This window comes from Microcaecilia unicolor, chromosome 3 (genome assembly GCF_901765095.1).
Source record: "Microcaecilia unicolor chromosome 3, aMicUni1.1, whole genome shotgun sequence".
Taxonomy (NCBI): Eukaryota; Metazoa; Chordata; class Amphibia; order Gymnophiona; family Siphonopidae; genus Microcaecilia; species Microcaecilia unicolor.
The window spans coordinates 164,634,943-164,657,948 of NC_044033.1; the positions used below are offsets into that span (position 1 = coordinate 164,634,943).

Sequence of the window (23,006 nt, forward strand, 5' to 3'; positions counted from 1 at the left end):
CCCACACACACACTAAACAGAAGGCAAGGCTAAGAAATGGCTGAGGGAGGAAATTCACCATTTTTCCACTCTCTCAAGGTGCCTAAATTAACTGCATTTAATTATCAGCAGTGGGAACTAAGATTCAGATGTCTCCTTCAAGCAAAGAAATTAAGTATATGTTTAGACCAAAACAGAACAGCTGAAAATATGGCTGAATGGGACAATGCAAACTATTATGTGAAGTGCATGTTTTTGGAAGCTCTCTCAGAGAAACAAGCCATATTGGTGGAGGCAAAAGATACAGCAAACGACATTTTAGATAAACTGAGAACTATGTATGCAACTACATATGCAAAACAGCAACCAATTTGGTTGGCAGAGTTGAATGAAACCAAATTAAGGGATAAAAGTAAATGTAATGATCACATTATGCATCTTATGTCTTCATTTCAAAAGTTAGAACTTTCTGGAATTCCCATGTGTGATGCATTGAAAAGAGCATTTCTTTTTACCTCACTATCAAAGAAGTTTGATGTTTTTAGGTCTGTAAATGAAGCCATTGAAGGGCAATCTTTTGAACAGGCAGCATCAAAACTGAGGCAGGAATGCATAATTAATGATTCTGAGGAGATGTGTTCTCAAAGCAAGTCAGAGAGAAATGAAACAAATTTCTTGGCAAAGAACAGAGGAAGGCGGAGCTATGGGAAAACTCCACCCAAGGGCAAGCTGATTTGCTATTCATGTGGAAAGGAGGGACATGTATCTAAATGGTGTAAGGAAACACAAAACACCCCCTCTAGCTCACCTAAGCCAATGGAACAAAAGAACTTTCCAAGCAGGACATGTACAAAAGACAATGATAAACATAAGAGCTTTCTAATGGCAGAAAAATCTTTGACTATGGTAAATAATAATTCAAATGAAAGTACTTGGATTTTGGATTCGGGGAGCACATGCCATTTAACCAATTGTAAGGATTTCTTTCAGGAAGTGAGTCCAGAAGAAGGAATTCTTCATACTGCAAACGCAGGGACTACTCAGATCCAAGCAAAAGGCATTAGATTCTTAAAATGCAAAGTGTCTAATGAAGTTAAAGAAATTCCTGTAAGTGATGTCTTGTATATTCCCCAAGCAGTTTGCAATATGCTTAGTGTATCTACATTAGATAAGAAGGGATTTGTGATCCATTTTGAAAACAATAAGTGCACAATCTCTAAAAATGATGAAGTGTATGCTGAAGCTTTTATGCATAATGATGTTTATAAACTGAGCATTTCAGGTGAAGCCTCACATATGGCGCAAGTAAGGAAGAATGATGGTAAATGTAGTCTGGAAATCTGGCATCGCCGCCTGGGACATCGTGATTTTAAGGTGATCCAGGATCTTTACAGTAAGCAACTTGCCACAGGCATTCAGATAAGTGCAGATACTGGTAAAATGGAGAAATGCATAGACTGTGTTACTCAAAAAGGTGTGAGACCCTCATTTCCTGCATACACAGGAAATAGGAGTAATAAAGTACTGGACTTAATACACAGTGACTTATGTGGACCGTTTAATATCCCATCATTGGGAAATAACAGATTTGTGCTAATATTCTTGGATGATTTCTCTAGATATTGTGTGGCCTATTTGCTGAAAGAAAAAAGTCAAGTCACAGACATGCTGAAGAAATACGTAGCCATGGTGAGCAATAAATTTGAAAGAAAACCAAAGGTTCTTCAGACCGACAATGGTGGTGAGTTCACTTCACAAAGCATGCGCACATTTCTAGAACAAGAAGGCATTCAGCATATCACAACAGTAGCTTATACACCAGAGCAAAATTCTGTTGCAGAGAGAAAATTTAGGTCACTTGTGGAAATGACCAGGTGTATGCTGTCAGATAGCAATCTTCCTAAAAGACTATGGGGGGAAGCCATTCTCACAGCAGTGTACCTACAAAACAGAATGCCAACTAAAGGCGCTGAGCGCACACCACATGAGACATGGCATGGTAGGAAGCCAAACCTGTCACACATAAGAACATTTGGAAGTACAGCATATGCTCATGTACCAAAGCAAAGAAGGCATAAGCTGGATTCCACAACAGAAAGGGGCATTTTAGTTGGCTATGCTCCAGGACACAAAGGATATAGAATTTTGAATCTGAAAACTGGCATTGTTGGCATAAGACATGTTACATATTTTGATGAAAACAAAAGGGTTGATAAAGGCTGGATTATCCCAGATGAGCCTTATCATCCAGAATATGAAACTAGAACCATAATAGACATGCCAGAGTATATAAATGCCATACCAAGGCAGATGTCTGAAAGCAACTCATCTGTATCTAACGAGGAACAGGCAGAGGAAGCAGACACAGAAAGGATCATTGCAGAAGACAGTACAGTTGGAGAAGGGGAATCAATTGGAGAAGGACTCTCAGATTTAGAGGATGCGGAAAGGTCGGACCAACCTGTTGTCAGACGCTCATCCAGGGAAAACAAAGGTGTTCCACCCCCAAGACTGTCTTACCTAACAAAGTCAGCAGAAGCTCAAGAGCCCTTAACATGGGATGAGATTGAGAAAATGCCAGCAGAAGAAGCTGCTGAATGGTGTAAAGCTGCACAAGAAGAAATTGATGCATTGCATAAAAATAAGACTTGGATTCTTACAAAATTACCTCCTGGCAAGAAAGCTATAGGATGCAAATGGGTATTCAAGTTAAAAAGGAATGCACAAGGAAAAGTGGAAAGATATAAAGCCAGATTAGTCGCAAAGGGATATCTTCAAAAATATGGAGAAGATTTTGATGAAGTGTTTGCACCTGTAGTGAAACACACGACAATTAGAACACTTCTGAGCATTGCAGTCTCAAAAGGCATGCAAGTCAACCACATTGATGTGAAAACAGCATTTCTTCATGGAGATATAACTGAAGACTTGTACATGGAACAGCCAACAGGTTTCATAAATACAAAACAAAGACAGCTAGTGTGTAAATTAAACAAAGGTCTTTATGGATTAAAGCAAAGTGCAAAATGTTGGAATGACAAATTGCATGAAATATTGACAAATTTAGGATTTAAGCAAGGTGAAGCAGATAAATGCTTGTACACTAGGTGCAGAAATGGACAATATGCATACATTTTAGCTTTTGTTGATGATCTGCTCATTGCAAGCGAAAGTGAGCAAGAGTACAAGGACATTGTAAAATATTTAAACCTGAATGTTGAGATAAAAGAACTTGGTAATGTGTCATACTATCTTGGTATAGAAATTGAGAAACAAAATGATGGTTCTTATCTTCTAAGCCAGAAGCAGAAAATAAATGAGCTTATTGAAAGTTTAGGTATGCAAGATGCCCAAGTTGTAAGCACGCCCATGATCACTGATTTTCTGAAGGATGAAACAGTAAGAGAACCTTTACCAGATAACATCCAATATAGATCAGCCATAGGTAAGCTTTTATATCTGACTACCACATACAGGGCTGATATAGCAAATGCAGTAGGAATTTTGAGCAGAAGGGTCAGCTCACCTACCAAATCAGATTGGACTGCAGTTAAAAGGTTGGTAAGGTATTTAAAAGGTACCATTGATTGTAAATTAAAGATTTCAGCCAATAGTAATCCAAAACTAATATGTTACTGTGATTCAGATTGGGCAGGGGATCATTCTGATTATAAATCCACAAGTGGATATGTGTTTATGTATGGAAATGTACAAATTTCTTGGGCCAGTCATAAACAAAGTATTGTGAGTCTGTCTTCTACAGAAGCTGAATATGTGGCCGTATCAGAAGCATGCAGAGAACTGATATGGATTGAAAAACTTTTGCTGGATTTTGGAATAGCTGAACAGAGACCAATCCAGATAATGGAAGATAATCAGAGCTGCATCAGACTGTCACAGAATGACAAGGTTCAGTCACGCACCAAGCACATCGCAACGAAATATCACAACGTGCGAGAGCTGGCGAAAGAAGGGGTCATCAGTCTAGACTATTGTCACACCAGTGAGATGACAGCTGACATCATGACCAAACCGTTACCCAGAGAACGTTTTGAGAATCTGCGAATAAAGCTTGGACTTTGTATGAATTAATAATTGCATGACAGTTATGCATGAGAAGGGGTTTGTTGGAATAATGTATTGTGTTTTACATGCATTGTCTGTCAGCAATGTTTTTTTTTTCTCTGTGATTACTCTGTGACCTCTGATGTCAATTACCTAGAGAGGTCACACCCATGCAACTTCCTGTGGGGGTTAGAAACAGCACAGCACATGGAGCTCATGGTCTCTCCTAAGCTGAGGATCTATGGTGTGAGCATCCATTACCATCTAAGCACATGGAAAGAGCTGATAATCCAAATGTATTATATTATGTATATATAAGCCTGCTGAATATAAATCTAACTACAAACTGTGAGTAAACAGATGTTTTGTTACTTCAACTTTTAAAGTGACTCAGCAGTGAATTATTCTGGGGTGTATGTGAGAGAGATGAAGAAAAGAAATTAACATTTCTAAAGCTGAAGCTGTGTGTATAAAATCTGCTAATTATTTACTACAAATAATCCAACAAAAAGCCTACAGGCAGACAATTAGGGAGTATTTCTATAAGGTGGACACTAACATTTATGCACCAAAAAAAGCAGGTAAATGATTTGAATAATGGCATGTGTGTGCATATAGTAACATCCAATCTGCCCAACAATCACATTCATTATCAATTCATGATTAAATCAACAATGAATGTTATATTATATACTTTATCACAAGTCTTTCTTTGGCGTTTCTGGGCCGTAGGCCGTAGAAGTCCACCCAGCTCTGTCCTTATGTTCCGCCTACTGGAGTTGCTGTCAAAGCTCACTCCAACCTATCCAAATCTGTCTTGTCATTTGTGGGATCCAGATCGTAAAAGTCTACCCAGCACTGTCCTTGGTTCCAGCTAATGAAGTTGCCATTGAAGTCCTTTCCAGCCCATCCTAAACTGGATTGCCATATGCAGACCCAGACCTACAAAGTCTGCCTGGCACAGGCCTTAATTCTTCACAGCCAGAATAGCCATCCAAGTGTCACTCACACACCCAACCCCCTGCAGCCATTTAAGAGGGTTTATTTATTTATATACATGTATAAAATGTCAACATTTCACCTAAGCGCTATTCTGTGAATAGGAGGAATTTGGGTGCAACATGGGCAGGACCCACACTTGTGGGCATACAGGGTGAGGCAAAAAAAAAAAAAAAAAAAAAAGTAACCCCCCTACAGTTTTTTTGCAGTTTTCTCAGCAGCCATTTTGAATTTCAATTAGAAATTGTACATACTTATTAGTCATCATACTTATGTATTACAATTAAACACACAGACGTCCATGTGCCTTGTTTTCCTCAATTTATAATTTAAACATTTCAGTATGTTAAATGGTTGTTCGGGATGGATGTCCTCATGTATTTTTGAACCGGAAATCTGGACGTCTTTCATGTACGAAAATTGCTGCAAGGTGGATGGGGTTTTTTTTTTTGGATGTTATGAGCAGGACATCCCAATTCTGACTTGGACATTCTTTTGAAAATGCACCTCTGTGGCTCCCCCCATTCCAGAGCCATGTGCCCTATGGTCTATTTCTAAGAATAAATCTTATATTGCAGCAGGTCTAGAATAATCCTAAATGTTTTTGTCTCCCAATGTGTACTTTACTGAAAGTTAAGTACATTTCTTTACCTTGAGTGTGTCTCTATTTGAATCAGGTAAAAGGAGCACAAGGAGATTCAGAGCTTGGAGCTGATGCTTCTTAGTTGGAAGATCTGTCAGAATGCAAAATAAAATAAAAGGAATACATTAAAATGCAAAACTCAGACATGTTATGCACATTCCTAAGACGATGTCAATGACTATGTTGGGCTTCTATTAGACTGTGTATCAAGAAGGGAAATCTTAGTTTAACCTGAGATTTGCACGTGAGTAATAGCTTATTGAAGGTAAGGGGGAAGGTGGGATTAGGAAAAATGTTTTACATGTTTTAAAGAACAGTTTTTTTGGAAATATTGGAAATCACTGCTTTTCAAAAATTAGACAACAAAAAATTTAATTTCAAAGTTATACATGTCTTACTGAAACCTAATATGGCAAGTATCTTGCTGCTTAGAATACTCAAATAATCAATGACAACAAGAATAATAGGATTATACTTGTTGTTCAATCAAATTATTTTAAGATTTCCACGTCAATTAATTTAGAGGGAGGAAAAGACCTCAGATTCCCAGCTTGTTGTCCATATTGTTAAAACTCAAATAGCCGTGTGAACGTCCTGATAGGTCAGAAAAACCTCATCTAATAATTTTTGGAAATTTTTATAATTTTAATTCTTTATTAATCACATTAGTTGCTTGCATATTATTGCTAAAATCGGGTCAATAATTTTCCATTCAAATCTTAGGACTTGAAGAACACTTATGTGTTTCAAAGAAGTCCACAGAGTGGGGATGTACTTGAGGGCACTCTATCAGGACTTTAAGAAAGTAAAGCTAACGGTTTGGCTCCCGAAGAAGCACACTGTGAAACGGAGGTGCTCTGTTGAGCAAACCGAACAAGCAAGAGACGGACTTCTTTGAAACAGATAAGTATTCTTCAAGTACTAAGGTTTGAATGGAAAATTATTGACCCGATGTTAGCAATAACATGCAAGCAACTAATGTGATTGATAAAGAATTAAATAAAATTATAAAAATTTCCAAAAATTATTAGAGGAAGTTTTTCTGACCTATGAGGATGTTTGCATAGATGTGTGGGTTGTAAAATATGGACAACAAGCTGAGCATCTGAGGTCTTTTTCTCCCTCTAAATTAATTGACTTGGAAATCTTAAAATAATTTGATTGAACAAGTATAAACTTATACATATGAAAAATCACTTCTGTCTGTGGTGTCCCTCAAGGATCTATTCTTGCTCCCTACTGTTTAACTGCTATCTTGCACTTTTATTTACTCTCATTCAATCCTATGGTTATAGGCCATACTGTTATGCAGTCAAAAGTTCAGTGATGCAGAGTTAGTGGTATCTAAAGCATAGGTATAAACAAAGTCTCCTCCTGGCTTGTCACAACTGTCAGGAATGGTGAGCCCTTAGACCAAAGCTGGAGCTTTGGCAGACAAATCACCTGGGCTGGCACAGGCAGGAATCAGAACAGACTGGACTACGATAAACTAACAGACTCAACAAGGCAGGATAGTGATAACTAAACACAATGGACAACATAAGAACCGGATCCAAACGAGGCAAGGAAAAGAAGGCAAAGGGTCAGAACTGGAACCCAGACAGGACAAGGCAAGACTCGGAACTGGATTAAAACTGAGACTTGGAACCAGAAATGCCAGACAAGGCAAAACACAGAATTGGATTAAAACTGGGTCCAGAAAAGGGCAAGACAAGGACAAGGCAAGGGCTGGATTCGGACAGGACTAGAAAGACAAGACAAAGCACAACTAGGCAGGCAAGACAGGGCAGGAGCTAGGCAACAAGAATAACAGAAGCAAGACAATAAAGAAGGCAGGGGATAGGATTCAGGATTCTTGAACAGGATTCAGGATTCAGGCTTGGCTGGAACAGGATTCAGGATTCTCAAACAGGATTCTGGATTCTCAAACAGGCTTGGCTGGAACAGGATTCTGGAACAGGCTTGGCTTGGCTGGAACAGGGTTCTGGAACAGACTTGGCTGGACTAGAATAGGGTTCTGGAACAGACTTGGCTTGGCTTGGCTGGAACAAGGTTCTGGAACAGGTTTGGCTTCACTGGAACAAGGTTCTGGAACAGGTTTGGCTTCACTGAAACAGGGTTCTGGAACAGGTTTGGCTTCACTGGAACAGGGTTCTGGAGCAGGGTTCTGGAAGGGACTTGGCTTGACAGGGAACAGGATACTGAAAGGGACTTGGCTTAGCAGGGAACTGGGACAGAACTAGCTCAAACATAGAGCAGGAGTAGAACCTAGCTCAAACACACACAGGAACAGAACTTGGCAGAAACAGAGATCAAGAGCCAGGAAGCAAACATAGCAGGCAAAGGATTAAGCAGACTAGGGGAAGACAAACAAAGAAGCAATGTGCTTACCAGCACCCACAGCTGGAAATGGAAAGGCCAGGCAGACTGAGAGGAAGCAGACACAGGTGCATAACAGTGAAGTAATCAGGGAAGATGCTGGCTTCTACAGACTCTTAGAATTAACAGACAGGAACTACACACACAGGAAACAGAACAGGGAAAACAGAAACAGAGCTTGGCTAAACACAGAGATTGGCTTAAACACAGAGCTTAACTATAGCAAGAGTCAAAAGAAGGGCTAGACTAAAAGCAGGAGCCAAGGGTAGAGTAAAACACATACGGGCACAAGGGCAGGGTGTGGCTCTAGAGCCATGCTTTCAGGATCAAGGTACAAAAGCAAACACACAGAAACAAAGCAAAGCACTGAAACACAAGACTCAAAAAAACCCACAGAACAGACCTTCAGGAGCAAGATTCTCAGGAACAAAGCCAAGCAGGGAAATGTCCTAAACAGGTAACACAAGATTAAGAGACCTCTTGCAAAGGCAAAACATGAGAGTTCCCAGGTGCTTAATAAAGGACTTGCTGATGATGTCACAACTTGGAATGAGGCTTGAATTGCTGGCACATCAGAGTGAGGTTTGGATTGCAAGCATACTAGGCAGCAGATGCATCAATGCAGGAACAAGGCAGTCTGCTGGAAAATAGAGCTTTATTTCTTACACTGGCTCAGTTGGCTTACATTCGTTATACTTAACCCTTGAGGTACAACACCCCCCCCCCCCCCCCCAAATTCAGCTGGTATGGGTCAGTTAATTTTAAGGCGTTGACCATCACAGACTGAATTTGAGCCAGATTTTCAATGTCAGGCCTATCTGAGCACAACACTGACTTATCAGGTCTTGCCCAATCATCAGAAATTACCCAGGTGTGACTAATATTCAGTGCTGACATACAGACACCTTCCCAGGAAAGTTATGTCTACTAATTGTATGTCCTAACTTGCCTGAATATTAGCAGTGCCCAGAGAACTCATGGCTCTGCCCCAACTCCACCCTCACTGTGACACTAACCTGAGAGTGCCACAGCTGTCAGAGCACCTATTAAGCGGCATTCTCCACTGAATATCTGCTCTAGGGCTAGCCAGGATAATTTAACCAGGTGGGAGTCTCTCTTGCAGGAGTGATCTGAGCTGAACTCATGCCCTGTGCAGCACATGCCCCTCAGTGCTGCCACCCCACCCACTGTGCCATAGCCACTACAGAGGAGACAATAGACGGGAAGCGATTTCTACACCCCCATTACCCTTGCACCCTGTGTGGCCACACTGCCCTTGGGACAGCCCTACTCTCCTGCCCGGTTCAATAGCACTGAAAATCTACCCCACTTCCTTCATGCATTTTCTCCCTAGACTCTTAGTGCTTCTGGCTCAAGAAAGGGAGCATGACTTACTGCACACGGACTGAAAAGCTTTGAGGTACTCTATGGTGAGCAAAGGCTGGGGCAGTTCTCTGACGAACAGCTTCAGAAGACTGGCTGCATCATGCTGCTTTACACTATCCCAGTTGAAAAGTCCTTCGTAAAACTTGGTTTCCAGTTCTTGGCAAAGACTCTAAAAATGGAGAAGAAACCTGTTTGTTCCATGCAAGTCATATTTTTAAAAGTTTTCCTAAAATCCCAACTGCTTTCTAATCAATGGCGACTGACTTCAGATAACCTGGAAAGGAAGAATCATTGGAAATACTCACTAACATGGTTCAGTTTATATTTCTGTGTCCAGATCCCTAAGGATATGTTGACAGGATGAACTGGTCTTATAGTTTTTTAAAACCAGGTTGAAGCCTGACACTGACCCGGAAGGAGACACAGACAAGACAACAGCCTTGAACAAACAAGCATCAAATATAAAGTATGTAATACAAGAGAAACTAAAGAGCAAAAAAATTCAGTCAAGTTAAATATGTTGTTAATCCTGAGAGTTTATTATGAAGAGCATTGCCTTGACTAGAAAATGCTTTGGGTGTGGGGAGATCAGGAGGCAGAAGAGATATAAACAAACCCAGACAATAGTGTTAAGTGGGAGAATATTGAGCTCTGTGACTCCCAGCCTCATGGTATCAGCTTCTGGGCACTTTTCTGAAGGTGAGGGATTTTAATCACACCATTAGATTCTCTGAGGAAGTGGAAGATGACTGGAATGGAGAAAGTTTCTACAGCCTAAAGTTAGAACCCTGGAAGTGCACTGGAAAACAAAAGCGGCTCAGACCTAGTGGTGCTGCAAGGGCTGGGGGCACATCCAGCTATATTTACCACCACCTAATACTGTAACAGTGCTATGGAAGGAAGGCATTATACTAGAGCCCTAAGACAGAGCAGAGGAGCCTACAGAGACACTGCTCTTCCAACACCACAACTGTCCTTTCAAATTAGAGAAAGCCCAATGCTAGGCAGACAAAGGATCAGGATACAGAAGAGAAGAGGTAGTGCTACAGGACTACCCTGGTCAGGGCCAGACCCCTGCCCTGGGATGGTTCAAAGCCCTAATGACCTGTACTCCAGCATCTCCCCTTCCCAACCCCCCCCCCCCCCCCCCCCCCGGTAGTCCAGAATCTGAGTTCCCTTCCTTACTCCTTCATTGTTTAGCATTTTTCCCCCCTCCCCAGGTGGCCAGCCTTTCACTTCCCTACCTACCCTTCCTCCCAGGTGGCCAGTATACCCTTTTTCCCTCCTTCTTATTCAGGATCCCCTCAACGTCCAGATTTAGATGTATTTCCCCATCACTGAAATGCCCACTGAACAGAGCTGTGTCATCAGGATCAGGGTGTTTACATAGGTGGCAGTATAGAAGGGGGATGTCAAGTGAGCAGCATCTCCTCTCCCCTTTCCTACCCCTCCTCCCAAATGGCTAGTAGATGCAGTTAGATGTCGTGCCTGTGTGGGGCCTTTAAACACAGGCCCATGCTTATCCTCTGAAACGTCCCACTCTTGTCTCTCTCCAACTGGAAGTGTTGGAGAGAGAGAGCGAGCAGGGCACAACAGCACATGAGCACAGGCCTGTGTTTAAAGGTCCCATACTAGTGCAGCATCTACTTGCGATTCAGGCTGGGGAACAGATAGGTCAGTGGTAGCAGGACAAAGGAGAGAAATGCTGGACAGGGGATGGGAAAAGTAGATGCTGAATGGAAGAGAGCGGGAGAGAAAAGGGGTATACTGGCCACTTGGGAGGAGGGGTAAATAGGAAGGGGTAGGAAAGGGGAGAGGAGGTGCTGCTCACCCTCCACCATGTTGCTACCTAGGCAAACACCCTGAACCTGGAGGCCCTTACAATCCTGTCCAGTGGGCGTTTCAGTGATGGGGAAATACGGCTAAATCTGGCCACTGTGTAGATCTGTAGTAGGGTAGAGAAAGTGGACAAGCTAGATAAGCCTAGTGGTCATTATCCACCATCAGAATCTACATGTCTATAGAGGAAGTTTTATAAATGCACAAATGCACCTAACTCTGTGAAAGCACAGACACATAGGTGGCAACTCTATGAACTGGCACCTCAGTTTAGGTGCCCCATGCTGTGCAGTTTGTGTCAATTCTATAACAGAAGTTTGGCACCATGGTTCCATTATAGAACACTAGTGTAAGTCAGCATTGACAAGACCATCTTTAGACATGCCCTCTTATGCCATGTCAACAGCAGGTATAAATTGGCGTGCCTAAATGCGCCAAGTGACACACCCAATTTATGGTATTCTAAAACTACACACGTAACTGGCAGACATGCCCATAGCCTGCTCAAGCTCCATCCACAAGTACTCTCCCCTTGCAGTTAGGCGCTACCTCGTAGAATAGCACCTCGTGCCCGTAAGCACCTGTCAATCAATTGTGCCTTTGATGCACTAAACGGCGCAGACCTCTAGGTGCCAGTTTTTAGAACTGCATTTATATGTTGTGCCTGTTTCATAAAGGCAACATAAGACGTCTACATGACTTTCTAAAATTACCCCACCAAAATAATACACAAACATGTGTGCCAGGAAGAATCTATGCACATACTCATATTTTATAAAATTGCACAAATGTGTCAATTCTGCTTCCTTTCCATCTGCTCTCCATCCTCAGTACATGCTGTAATTTCTCTGCACATATTGTTTTACATACGTGTCGCCTGGGCAATTTTACAAGATCCTACCTGAGTGGATAAAGTCCCTTCTAAGACTGCCTCCTATGTGTGACTGACACGCAGCATCGCTGCTGTAATGACAGACAAAGCCATGAGTTTAAAAAATCTGCTGTCAGTTGAGCTCGGAGACCTCTGGGTTTCCTTTGCAGCAGAAAGCACATTCGCTTTGGCGGGAAAAAAGTCACTACACCATAAACTCCTGGAGGATATTGTGAAATGGATTTTGATGGCACACAATGCCAGACATAAGAAAAATGTAAACCAGAAAGAGTCGATATAGAGATTTCTGAGACACTGTGGAAAACCACGAAAGCTTACCTTTATTCTCATTGCACCACCTGGTATACGAAGCAGACCTTCAGTTTCCAGCCCTTTGCCTTCTATATGGAAAATCAGCTGTAAGTATAATACAATTTCGCTTCAGACAAACATCCAAAAATAGTATATTTCCCATAACTAAATTGAGAAAGCTATACTCTGCTTTGACTACAAATAATGTGATGTTATTGGCTTTTCTTCTCTATTATATCCTGCTTGCCAACAACATTTTAATTCTACTTTTATTGCTCTTGGTGGTTGCCTTGAACAGCAAATATTTACCAGAAGGTTGTAATTTAATTAATGGGTGCTTAAGGGCTGTTTTGGATTAGCTGAGAAACCTGTCCAGTTCAATGAAAGGAAAGAAACATTGAGAGCTCTGGAAACTTGAAGGAAACAGCTGTAGAGACCCGAGACGAAACTTCACATATTCTTTGTCTCCATCCATTCAGAAAAATACTGGATAATATTAGCATCATCCTTTCTTTGTGCTTTTGCTATTCCACAGAAATAAAACATTGGTTGCTGTGCCAAAAAAAGCAGTCCCTTAGTAATAATTTCACCAATTTTTAATAATTTTTTTCAGTTACATCTGATGCTTGCAGTTAAAAGTAATAAGTAAAAGTAGAAGCAGAAACGAGATGTAAATGATGATTCCTAAGTAAACCAAATGAAACAGCAAAACCTGGAATAGGATTTTGTTATTAAACACCTCGCCACGCAAACAGTGGATCATTTTATCTTCAATTTTGCTGTTCAGGAAATACAGCCTATGAGAACAGTGGAGTTGCCTGTGTTTGCTGAACTGGTTAATGGTCTCCACCCGAACAGAACAGTGATGAGTTGGGTCATTTTGAAGCAGAGATGAAAGCTGAAGCTGGTTGCAATTCTTGGTGAACAGATATACTGTATGTCTCTATCACAACAGACTAAGGGTCAAATAAATGGAAAATGTTACACTGAGGTGACACTACATTGGACTGAATTGTTTCTTGAGGCATTGAGATGTATCTTCTCCTTCTCCATTTTAGAGGACCATACCCTGAAGAAGCTGAGGACGAAACATGAATCATGTTGGTTGCGGATCCTTCCATCAAAGGTACGTGCATTGTGATGCACGTTAAGAATTTTAAAGATATTGCTAAAAATGATTATAAAAAGTTGGTTAGGTTGAAAGATGAAGAAAGTTAATAAGTTTATTGACCGATGACGATTTTGGTGAGTCATAGCAATAAGATCTTATGTGAAATGAGTCGACACTGGGGTCATTCGGAAAAAAATAATTTTTGCACTCCGTTTTGTATAAATGTATACTATAGTGAGTTGAGTGTTGGATTGTTATAGTGTTTATAAAACAGTGCACCAGAAAGCTCCCACACAAAGTTACTCCTGCTCCAAGACATGCCGATAAGAATAGGTGCACAGTATTTTATACAATACAAATTGGTGTCGATCTTGCTCCCAACTCCACCCATTCTCCACCTGAGAACACCTAACCATTGAGAGTGTTATATTTCCCAAGTGTATACTTTTATTTATTTATTACATTTGTATCCCACATTTTCTCAGTCATTAGTAGGCTCAATGTGGCTTACATAGTTCCGGAGAGGCATTTGCGGACTCCAGTGTATGGGTATATTTGCTGGGGCAGTTTTACGAGTCCCTTTTTGAGCAAGTAAACCATTCTATACACTCAAACTCTTTTATAAAATTATTCTCCAAAGGGCTGGATTTTTCTCATTTAGGGGGTCTTTTGCTAAGCTGCGGTAGTGTTTTTAGCTCGTGGTAGAGACCAGCTAACTGTAAACACAGAGACACCAGTTGATTTCCACCACGAGCTAAAAACACTACTGAGGCTTAGTAAAAGACCCCCTCCTTAAACATTAAGAAAGGAGGACTAGCTTAGTAAAAATAAACTTATCAGTTAGACCTCTGCATAGAACTATGCAAGCCAGACTGGAACAAGGATGTAAACCCTGTATATATGCCTGCATTTGCAACAGTTTTCAAATGTAAAGCCTATTGAAAATGATCTTACTCTCATTTAAATGTCACTTTGAATAGGATGGGTGACAGAAGCAAACTCCACCTTCTTCTGATATTTAGGATCTCATTTTTGTAAATAAGTTATCACGCTTCCAGTTCAGTAGATTGATACATCCTTTCTGTGCTTTATTACACAAGTTGAAGAGTTCTAAAATTAACTAAAACCCGATCATTTAAATGTCTTGCACGTTCAAAGCTCACAGCAATAGGTATTTCAAACTACGCGGTATACGAAGCCAGGGCATAACACTTAGATTAGAACAGAATATTAGGAGAACAGAATATTTGGAATTATTAGGAAAGAAACAGAAAATAAATCAAAGAATATCATAATGCCTCTATGTCACCCATGGTGAGACCATCTTGAACACTGTGTATAATTCTGGTCACCATATCAAAGGAGGACAACCAAAATGATTAATGGAATGGATGGACTCTCATATGAGGCATGGCTAAAGAGGTTAGGGCTATTCAGCTCGGAGAAGAGACAGCTCAGGAAAGATACGATAGAGGTCTATAAAATCCTGTTGGAACAGATAAACACGAATCAATTGTTACTCTTACAAATGGTATAAAAACTAGGGAACACTCCATGAACTTATGTAGTAGCAAATTTTAAACAAATAGGAGAAAATATTTTTTCACTCAAAGTATAGTTAAGCTCTGGAACTCATTGCCGGAGAAAGTGGTAAAAGCAGTTAGTGTAGATGGGTTGAAAAAATATTTGGACAAATTCCTGGAGGAAAAGTCCATAAACTGCTATTAAGGTAGACCTGGAGAAGCTACTGCTTATTCCTGGGGTTAAGTAACATGGAATCTTGCTGCTTTTTGGGACTCTGTCAGGTTCTTGTAACCTGGATTGACCACTGTTGGAAGCAGGGTACTGGGATAGATGGACCCTTAGTGTGACCACGTAGGGCTATTCTTATGTAATTCTTTATGTTCCACAAACTTGTAAAAAGGTGGTTATTTGTGAAATATTTAAATGGGGGCTCTTAATCCATTATTCTTCTTTATGATGTTTTATTTTTTATTTTATTATTCTAATTGGCATGTATTGTTTTTGCTGTTATTTCACTTTTTTGTAAACCACCCAGAGCCAACTGGTTGAGGTGATATATTAAATCAAACTATGTTATGGTCTACATAAGTCCACGAGGTATTTGCAAGCCCAACCCCTTATGACTCTAAGGTTGGACAGAAATGAAATTGTGATTTGTTTTTGTCCACTTACTTTCTGAAAGATCAGCGGTACCCTGGTGCCCGGCACTTTTTTCTGATCCTGTTCCAACAAAATTTGTAGTGAAACCCCAAAGAGACCGGATTCTGCATAAAGCAAAAGACAATTAAAAGTCACTCCCCATGTATATCTGTTTGTCTGCCCTAATTAGATTGTAAGCTCTGTCGAGCAGAGACTGTCTCTTCATGTCCAGTGTACAGTGCTACATACGTCTAGTAGCGCTATAGAAATGATAAGTAGTAGTAGTAGTGGAGGAGCAGCCTAGTGGTTAGAGCACCAGTCCTGACATCCAGGGGTGCCTGGTTCAAATCCCACTGCTGCTCCTTGTGATCTTGGGCAAGTCAATTAACCCTCCATTGCCTCTGGTACAAAACTAGATTGTGAGCCTTCTAGGGACAGGGAAATACACAGTGTACCTGAATATAACTCACCTAGAGCTACTAATGAAAAGGTGTGAGCAAAATCCAAATAAATAATAAAATAAATAAACCACCACTTACCTTAGCAGACTGCACAGGATAAAGAAATTCTTAAACCAACCCATTTTAACTTTATGGGGTTGTGGGGATGGGTCATTAGTTTTTCATCAAAACTAGAAGTGCTTGTTTTGACACTCATCACATGACATTCTTTTGGTATTGCAATAACATAAGCCATTCAGTGGTTACAGATCCACCTGGAATGGTACACGTGCAGGGTGGGTGACTACACAGTTCCATGTCCAGAGAGATAAGATGAGCTTTTCTTGCCTTCACCCCCACTGCAGGCAAGGAGAAGTGGACCTGATTTCCCTAATGAGCTTTTCTACGAAAGTTTGACTACATCTTTGTGCATGCTACAGTGGTGGAAATAAGTATTTGATCCCTTGCTGATTTTGTAAGTTTGCCCACTGACAAAGACATGAGCAGCCCATAATTGAAGGGTAGGTTATTGGTAACAGTGAGAGATAGCACATCACAAATTAAATCCGGAAAATCACATTGTGGAAAGTATATGAATTTATTTGCATTCTGCAGAGGGAAATAAGTATTTGATCCCCCACCAACCAGTAAGAGATCTGGCCCCTACAGACCAGGTAGATGCTCCAAATCAACTCGTTACCTGCATGACACACAGCTGTCGGCAATGGTCACCTGTATGAAAGACACCTGTCCACAGACTCAGTGAATCAGTCACACTCTAACCTCTACAAAATGGCCAAGAGCAAGGAGCTGTCTAAGGATGTCAGGGACAAGATCATACACCTGCACAAGGCTGGAATGGGCTACAAAACCATCAGTAAGACGCTGGGCGAGAAGGAGACAACTGTTGGTGCCATAGTAAGAAAATGGAAGAAGTACAAAATGACTGTCAATCGACAAAGATCTGGGGCTCCACGCAAAATCTCACCTCGTGGGGTATCCTTGATCATGAGGAAGGTTAGAAATCAGCCTACAACTACAAGGGGGGAACTTGTCAATGATCTCAAGGCAGCTGGGACCACTGTCACCACGAAAACCATTGGTAACACATTACGACATAACGGATTGCAATCCTGCAGTGCCCGCAAGGTCCCCCTGCTCCGGAAGGCACATGTGACGGCCCGTCTGAAGTTTGCCAGTGAACACCTGGATGATGCCGAGAGTGATTGGGAGAAGGTGCTGTGGTCAGATGAGACAAAAATTGAGCTCTTTGGCATGAACTCAACTCGCCGTGTTTGGAGGAAGAGAAATGCTGCCTATGACCCAAAGAACACCGTCCCCACTGTCAAGCATGGAGGTGGAAATGTTATGTTTTGGGGGTGTTTCTCTGCTAAGGGCACAGGACTACTTCACCGCATCAATGGGAGAATGGATGGGGCCATGTACCGTACAATTCTGAGTGACAACCTCCTTCCCTCCGCCAGGGCCTTAAAAATGGGTCGTGGCTGGGTCTTCCAGCACGACAATGACCCAAAACATACAGCCAAGGCAACAAAGGAGTGGCTCAGGAAGAAGCACATTAGGGTCATGGAGTGGCCTAGCCAGTCACCAGACCTTAATCCCATTGAAAACTTATGGAGGGAGCTGAAGATGCGAGTTGCCAAGCGACAGCCCAGAACTCTTAATGATTTAGAGATGATCTGCAAAGAGGAGTGGACCAAAATTCCTCCTGACATGTGTGCAAACCTCATCATCAACTACAGAAGACGTCTGACCGCTGTGCTTGCCAACAAGGGTTTTGCCACCAAGTATTAGGTCTTGTTTGCCAGAGGGATTAAATACTTATTTCCCTCTGCAGAATGCAAATAAATTCATATACTTTCCACAATGTGATTTTCCGGATTTAATTTGTGATGTGCTATCTCTCACTGTTACCAATAACCTACCCTTCAATTATGGGCTGCTCATGTCTTTGTCAGTGGGCAAACTTACAAAATCAGCAAGGGATCAAATACTTATTTCCACCACTGTATACCAGGTAAAAAAACACAAATGCAGCCAACTCAGTTTATCCACCTGAATGTGACGCTATATGATCATCCCACAAGACAGACGAGTAGTTTTACATCCTGCAAAAAGTACAAGTCCAAAAATCCAGACTCCCTTCAAGCATACATTTGAAGAACCAGAGAAATAGTTGTGACATAAGAAAATCGTTTACCTTGAAAACTCAGTGCACATAGACTTCTATAGTTTGGTAGTATCCAGACCCCTTTCTGGTTGCTATTGAACTCTAAGCTCCTTTATGTCTAATCCTGACCTAACAGCCTGCGAGAAAAACAGGTTTCTGTATGTTTTTCCTTTTTTTTGAACCACACTATTAAATAATTTTGTTCACTTTTAAACTGTGGTCTGGCTGTGCTTGTAAAAGCTCCTTGCCCTAAGCCCAATCACACTGTCATAGTCAACAAGTACAAAGCTATCGACGGCAGATGATTAAAATTCTTACATGATGCCAGATTCCATATTAAGAGTTACAACTCAACAAACATGTCTTCTGGAAAACACAATGGAATCATGAACTCGGTTTGGTTTTTGGCAGTAGCCAAAAAAGCAAATAGCATGCTAAAACTTTTTTGGGAAAGAAACAGAAAACAAAACAGGTAAATAATAAATTGCCTCTATATTAATCCATAGTGAAACCAGACCTTGAGGAGTTTGTGTACGTTCTGGTCACAACATTTTATAACACTAGAAAAGGTAGAGAGAACCACCACAAAAAAGATGGAAGGGTTGGAAGGGCCTGCTTACAAGAAACAACAGATTGGAGCTTTTATTTTTATTTATTTTTGTTACATTTGTACCCCACGCTTTCCCACTCATGGCAGGCTCAATGCGGCTTACATGGGGCAATGGAGGGTTAAGTGACTTGCCCAGAGTCACAAGGAGACGAGTCAGCTTGGAGACGAGTAGGTCCTGCTGGGTCTACCAAGCTGACTTGTTGGAGACAGGCTACTGGGCTCAAAGATATAACAGTCTGTCTCAGCAAAGGCTCATTTTAATTTCTTTTTTATTTATTTATTTATTTATTTATACTCCACTTATACCTAAGTGGTTTACAAATAAAAACAATCTAAGCAAACACAGCAGAGACAATGGACGGCTTATTGATTCAAAATCTTTAATGACAAATCTTCAAACAACTCGACATGGGCCATATTTCCACTCTAGGGCCTGCATCAAGAGAATGATAAACTTCTTACGTAATCTATGGTTATATGAAACACAGAACCACTACACAGGTAAAAGGCAAACCAACAGTGGTCTAATATCAGAACAACATGGAACAGTTGTGGCTAATCATACATCACCCTAGAACTGAAACACAGCCCATGTTGAGTCGTTTGAAGATTTATCATTAAAGGTTTTGAAGCTGTCCCAGAGTGGAGTAGCCTGGTGGTTAGTGCAGCAGACTTTGATCCTGGGGAACTGGGTTCGATTCCCACTGCAGCTCCTTGTGACTTTGGGCAAGTCACTTAACCCTCCATTGCTCCAGATACAAATAAGTATCTGTACATATTATGTAAACCACTTTGAATGTAGTTACAAAGAAGGCGGTATATCAATTCCCATCTCCACTGTTTTTGCTTGGATTGGATTTATTTGTGGAGTACTGTTTTTGGTGTATGTTACAAATAAAAACATATATAAAATGCAACACAAAACCACTCATGGGATAAGAGGCAATGTTATGTTGTGGATTAGGAATTGATTATTGGATGCAAAACAGAAGGTAGGGTTAAATGGCCATTTTCCCCATTATTGATGTTTTATATTTTTTATATATACTTTATAGATATCCATATATTTTATGTTTTACAATTTCATGCTTCTAACTTTATATGTTTGTTATTTATCATAGCTCCTGACGCAGCCCTATCGTTGGGCGAAACACGGCCTGTGTCGGGCATTTGTTTCATGTACAGTATCTTTAATAAAGTCTTTTTGGATATTATACTGATCTGCTGGCTTGTTTTCCACGTTGGATTTTGCAGATCGGTTGCCTTGTTGTTTTCTGGGACCCCCAAATGCAACGTGATGCATATTAGGAAGAAAAATCCAAGCTACCTGATGCTAGGGTCCACCTTGGGACTCAGCACCTAAGAAAAAGATCTATGTGTCACTGTAGACTATACGCCAACAAAGCAAATAGGATGCTATGATTTATTAGGAAAGGGATGGTAAATAAGACCAAGAATACTCTAATGCCTCTGTTATCGCTCCATGCAACGACCTCACCTTGAGTATTGGGTTCAGTTCTGGTCAGCGTATCTCAAAAACGATATAGCGGAATTCGAAAAGATGCAAAGAAGAGCGACCAAAATAATAAAAGGATGGAATTCCTTTCATGTGCTGAAAACGCACTTCTTTGTCGAGGCTTGTTTAGAAGAATGATAAGCATTTTTGTAAGAGAGCATATGGCTCAGGGGTATGCTTACTAAGGCACATTAGCGTTTTTAACGCGCCTGTAAATTTAAGGTGTGTTAAACACTAACGTGCCTACACATTTCTATGGGCACGTTAGTGTTTAACGCACTTATGCGCATTAAAAACGCTAACGCACCCATAGCACCGCTTAGTAAACCTAACCCTCAGCGATTTAGCTCTGAGTATTGCCAAGAGAATCTTTGAGGTTAGTAAGTTGATGTTATATATTATCATTTTATTATATGTGTTTGATTTACCTGCTTTGGTTGAAAGCGGGATATAAATGTGGGGAAAAAAAGGTTAAAGAGGTTAGGGCTCTTCAGTTTGAAAAAGACAGCTGAGGGGAGATATTACTGAGGTCCTGAGTGGTGTAGAATGGGTAAAAGTGAATTAATTTTTTATTCTTTCAAAAAGTACAAAAAGACTAGGAGACACTAAATGAAGTTACATGGAAATACTTTTCAAACAATTAGGAGGAAATATTGTTTCAACTCGATGAATAGTTAAGCTCTGGAATTCATTGCCAGAGACTGTGGTAACAACGGTAGCATATCTGGGTTTAAAAAAGGCTTGGACAAGTTCCTGGAGGAAAAGTACATAGTCTGCTATTGAGATAGACATGGGGAAGCCACTGCTTGCCCTGGGTTTGGTAGCATGGAATGTTGCTACTATTTGGGTTTCTGCCAGGTATTTGTGACCTGGATTGGCCACTGTTGGAAACAGGGTACTAGAGTAGGTGAACCATTGGTATGACCCAGTATGGCTATTCGTATATTCTTATAATATGCAATAATACAAACTTTCAGATACAGTGCCTAAAATCATAATATCTTCAAACATCAACCTAGGCTTGTAAGAGTTTTTAGTGCCTTTTTAAATTGTTGCAAAGTTGAGCACCCAGGAACTTTATTCTACAACAAAGGCCCAGCTATAGAAACAGCAGTGGTCATAATTTCTGCGAAGTGTATACCAACCAGTGATGGAATGGAAAGATATCCTGCATTTTCAGGTCTCAAGGAGAGGCTCTCTCTTTTCTTTTCTTTCCTTAGTACTATTTTAGCTGCAATACTTTCTAATACTTGCAATTAAGGATGTGAAAACCTAGAAAAAAATGGCATTTTGGTAAAATACCATTTAGTTTTTCATTCCCCAGCCCTCCTTTCCCCAGTTTTTCAAAAATTTCTACTTCTGACCTCAAGGAAAAAATACTCTAAAAATAAAAATTCAATTTTTCTCCTGAAATTTCCAGCCTTTCACATTTCTACTTGCAGTTTGTTGAGGAGATTTTTGGTTAAACTCATATAAAGAGCTTTAGTCTAAGTGAAAGATCATCTTCTAACTAACCTAGCTTGGCCCTCACAGATCAGCCTGATTTTTTTTTATTAAAAAAAAATATATCTAGCAACAAGATTAAGAGCTGAATCTACAATAGTTCTGAAACTCTTGTGTCTTTTAGTGATGTGTCTAAATAAAAATATAATGGGATGTTACTGAGTAATTTTATTTTTCTACAAGCTACATGGTATGTTGATGTTATTTTTCATTTAATAAAGATGAAGCTAGCTTCAGCCAAAAGAACTACTACTTTCAATTGCTGGAAGGGGGTGTTCCAACTATCTATGCTATACTCTTAGAAACAGAGCAATTCTACTCTATTACATAGATCAAAAGCACAAAACAGGCTACAGTCTTTAAATATGCAAAGTAACAACATCTCTGCAATATGTTATTCTTGTATGCTGTCTGTGACCGCTACACAAATAGAATAAAATCAGGTGTTAGACTTGTTCTCATTAACGGGGAACGTTATCAACATGGGATACCATTAAGATGTTTATTTTAGATCTAACTCTTGCTGTTTTAGCACAGGTCAATTTTATGCAGCAAGTCCTAGGGGTCCTTTTACTAAGGTGCGCTAATGGATTTACCCCCTAATTCTATATATATATATATATATATATATATATATATATATATATATATATATATATATATATATATATGGCACTCAAAATTGCATGAGCAAATTTCGGTGTGTACCCAAGTTGCACGCACATTTAACGGTTAATGAGCCAATCTGAACCAAGAATTGGGCACAATCAATTATTGGTGCTAACTGGTACTAATTGAACTTTACAAGCACATGTTTATAGTCACTATTCTATAAAGAGGCGTTCCTGAAATTTGGGCACAATGTTACACAATAAGGCAAATCCCCACCTAATTTAGGCACGAGAATTACATCAGGATTCACTTGGTGTAAATCCTTGTGCCTAAGATTCGGCACAGATCCCGGAACCAAACGTCATTCTATTAACAGCACCCAATTAA

The 23,006-nt window shown here is 40.4% G+C and overlaps 1 protein-coding gene across 1 annotated transcript in view; it reads right to left on the reverse strand.

Moving 5' to 3' along the window:
* LOC115465802 (rho GTPase-activating protein 18-like) overlaps nt 1-23,006 on the reverse strand; it is a 247,204-nt gene that overhangs the window by 59,017 nt on the left and 165,181 nt on the right. The window contains 4 exon segments of the mRNA XM_030196531.1: nt 5,695-5,777; nt 9,461-9,620; nt 12,501-12,578; nt 15,781-15,872. Of these exon segments, the coding sequence (XP_030052391.1) occupies nt 5,695-5,777; nt 9,461-9,620; nt 12,501-12,578; nt 15,781-15,872 (413 nt within the window).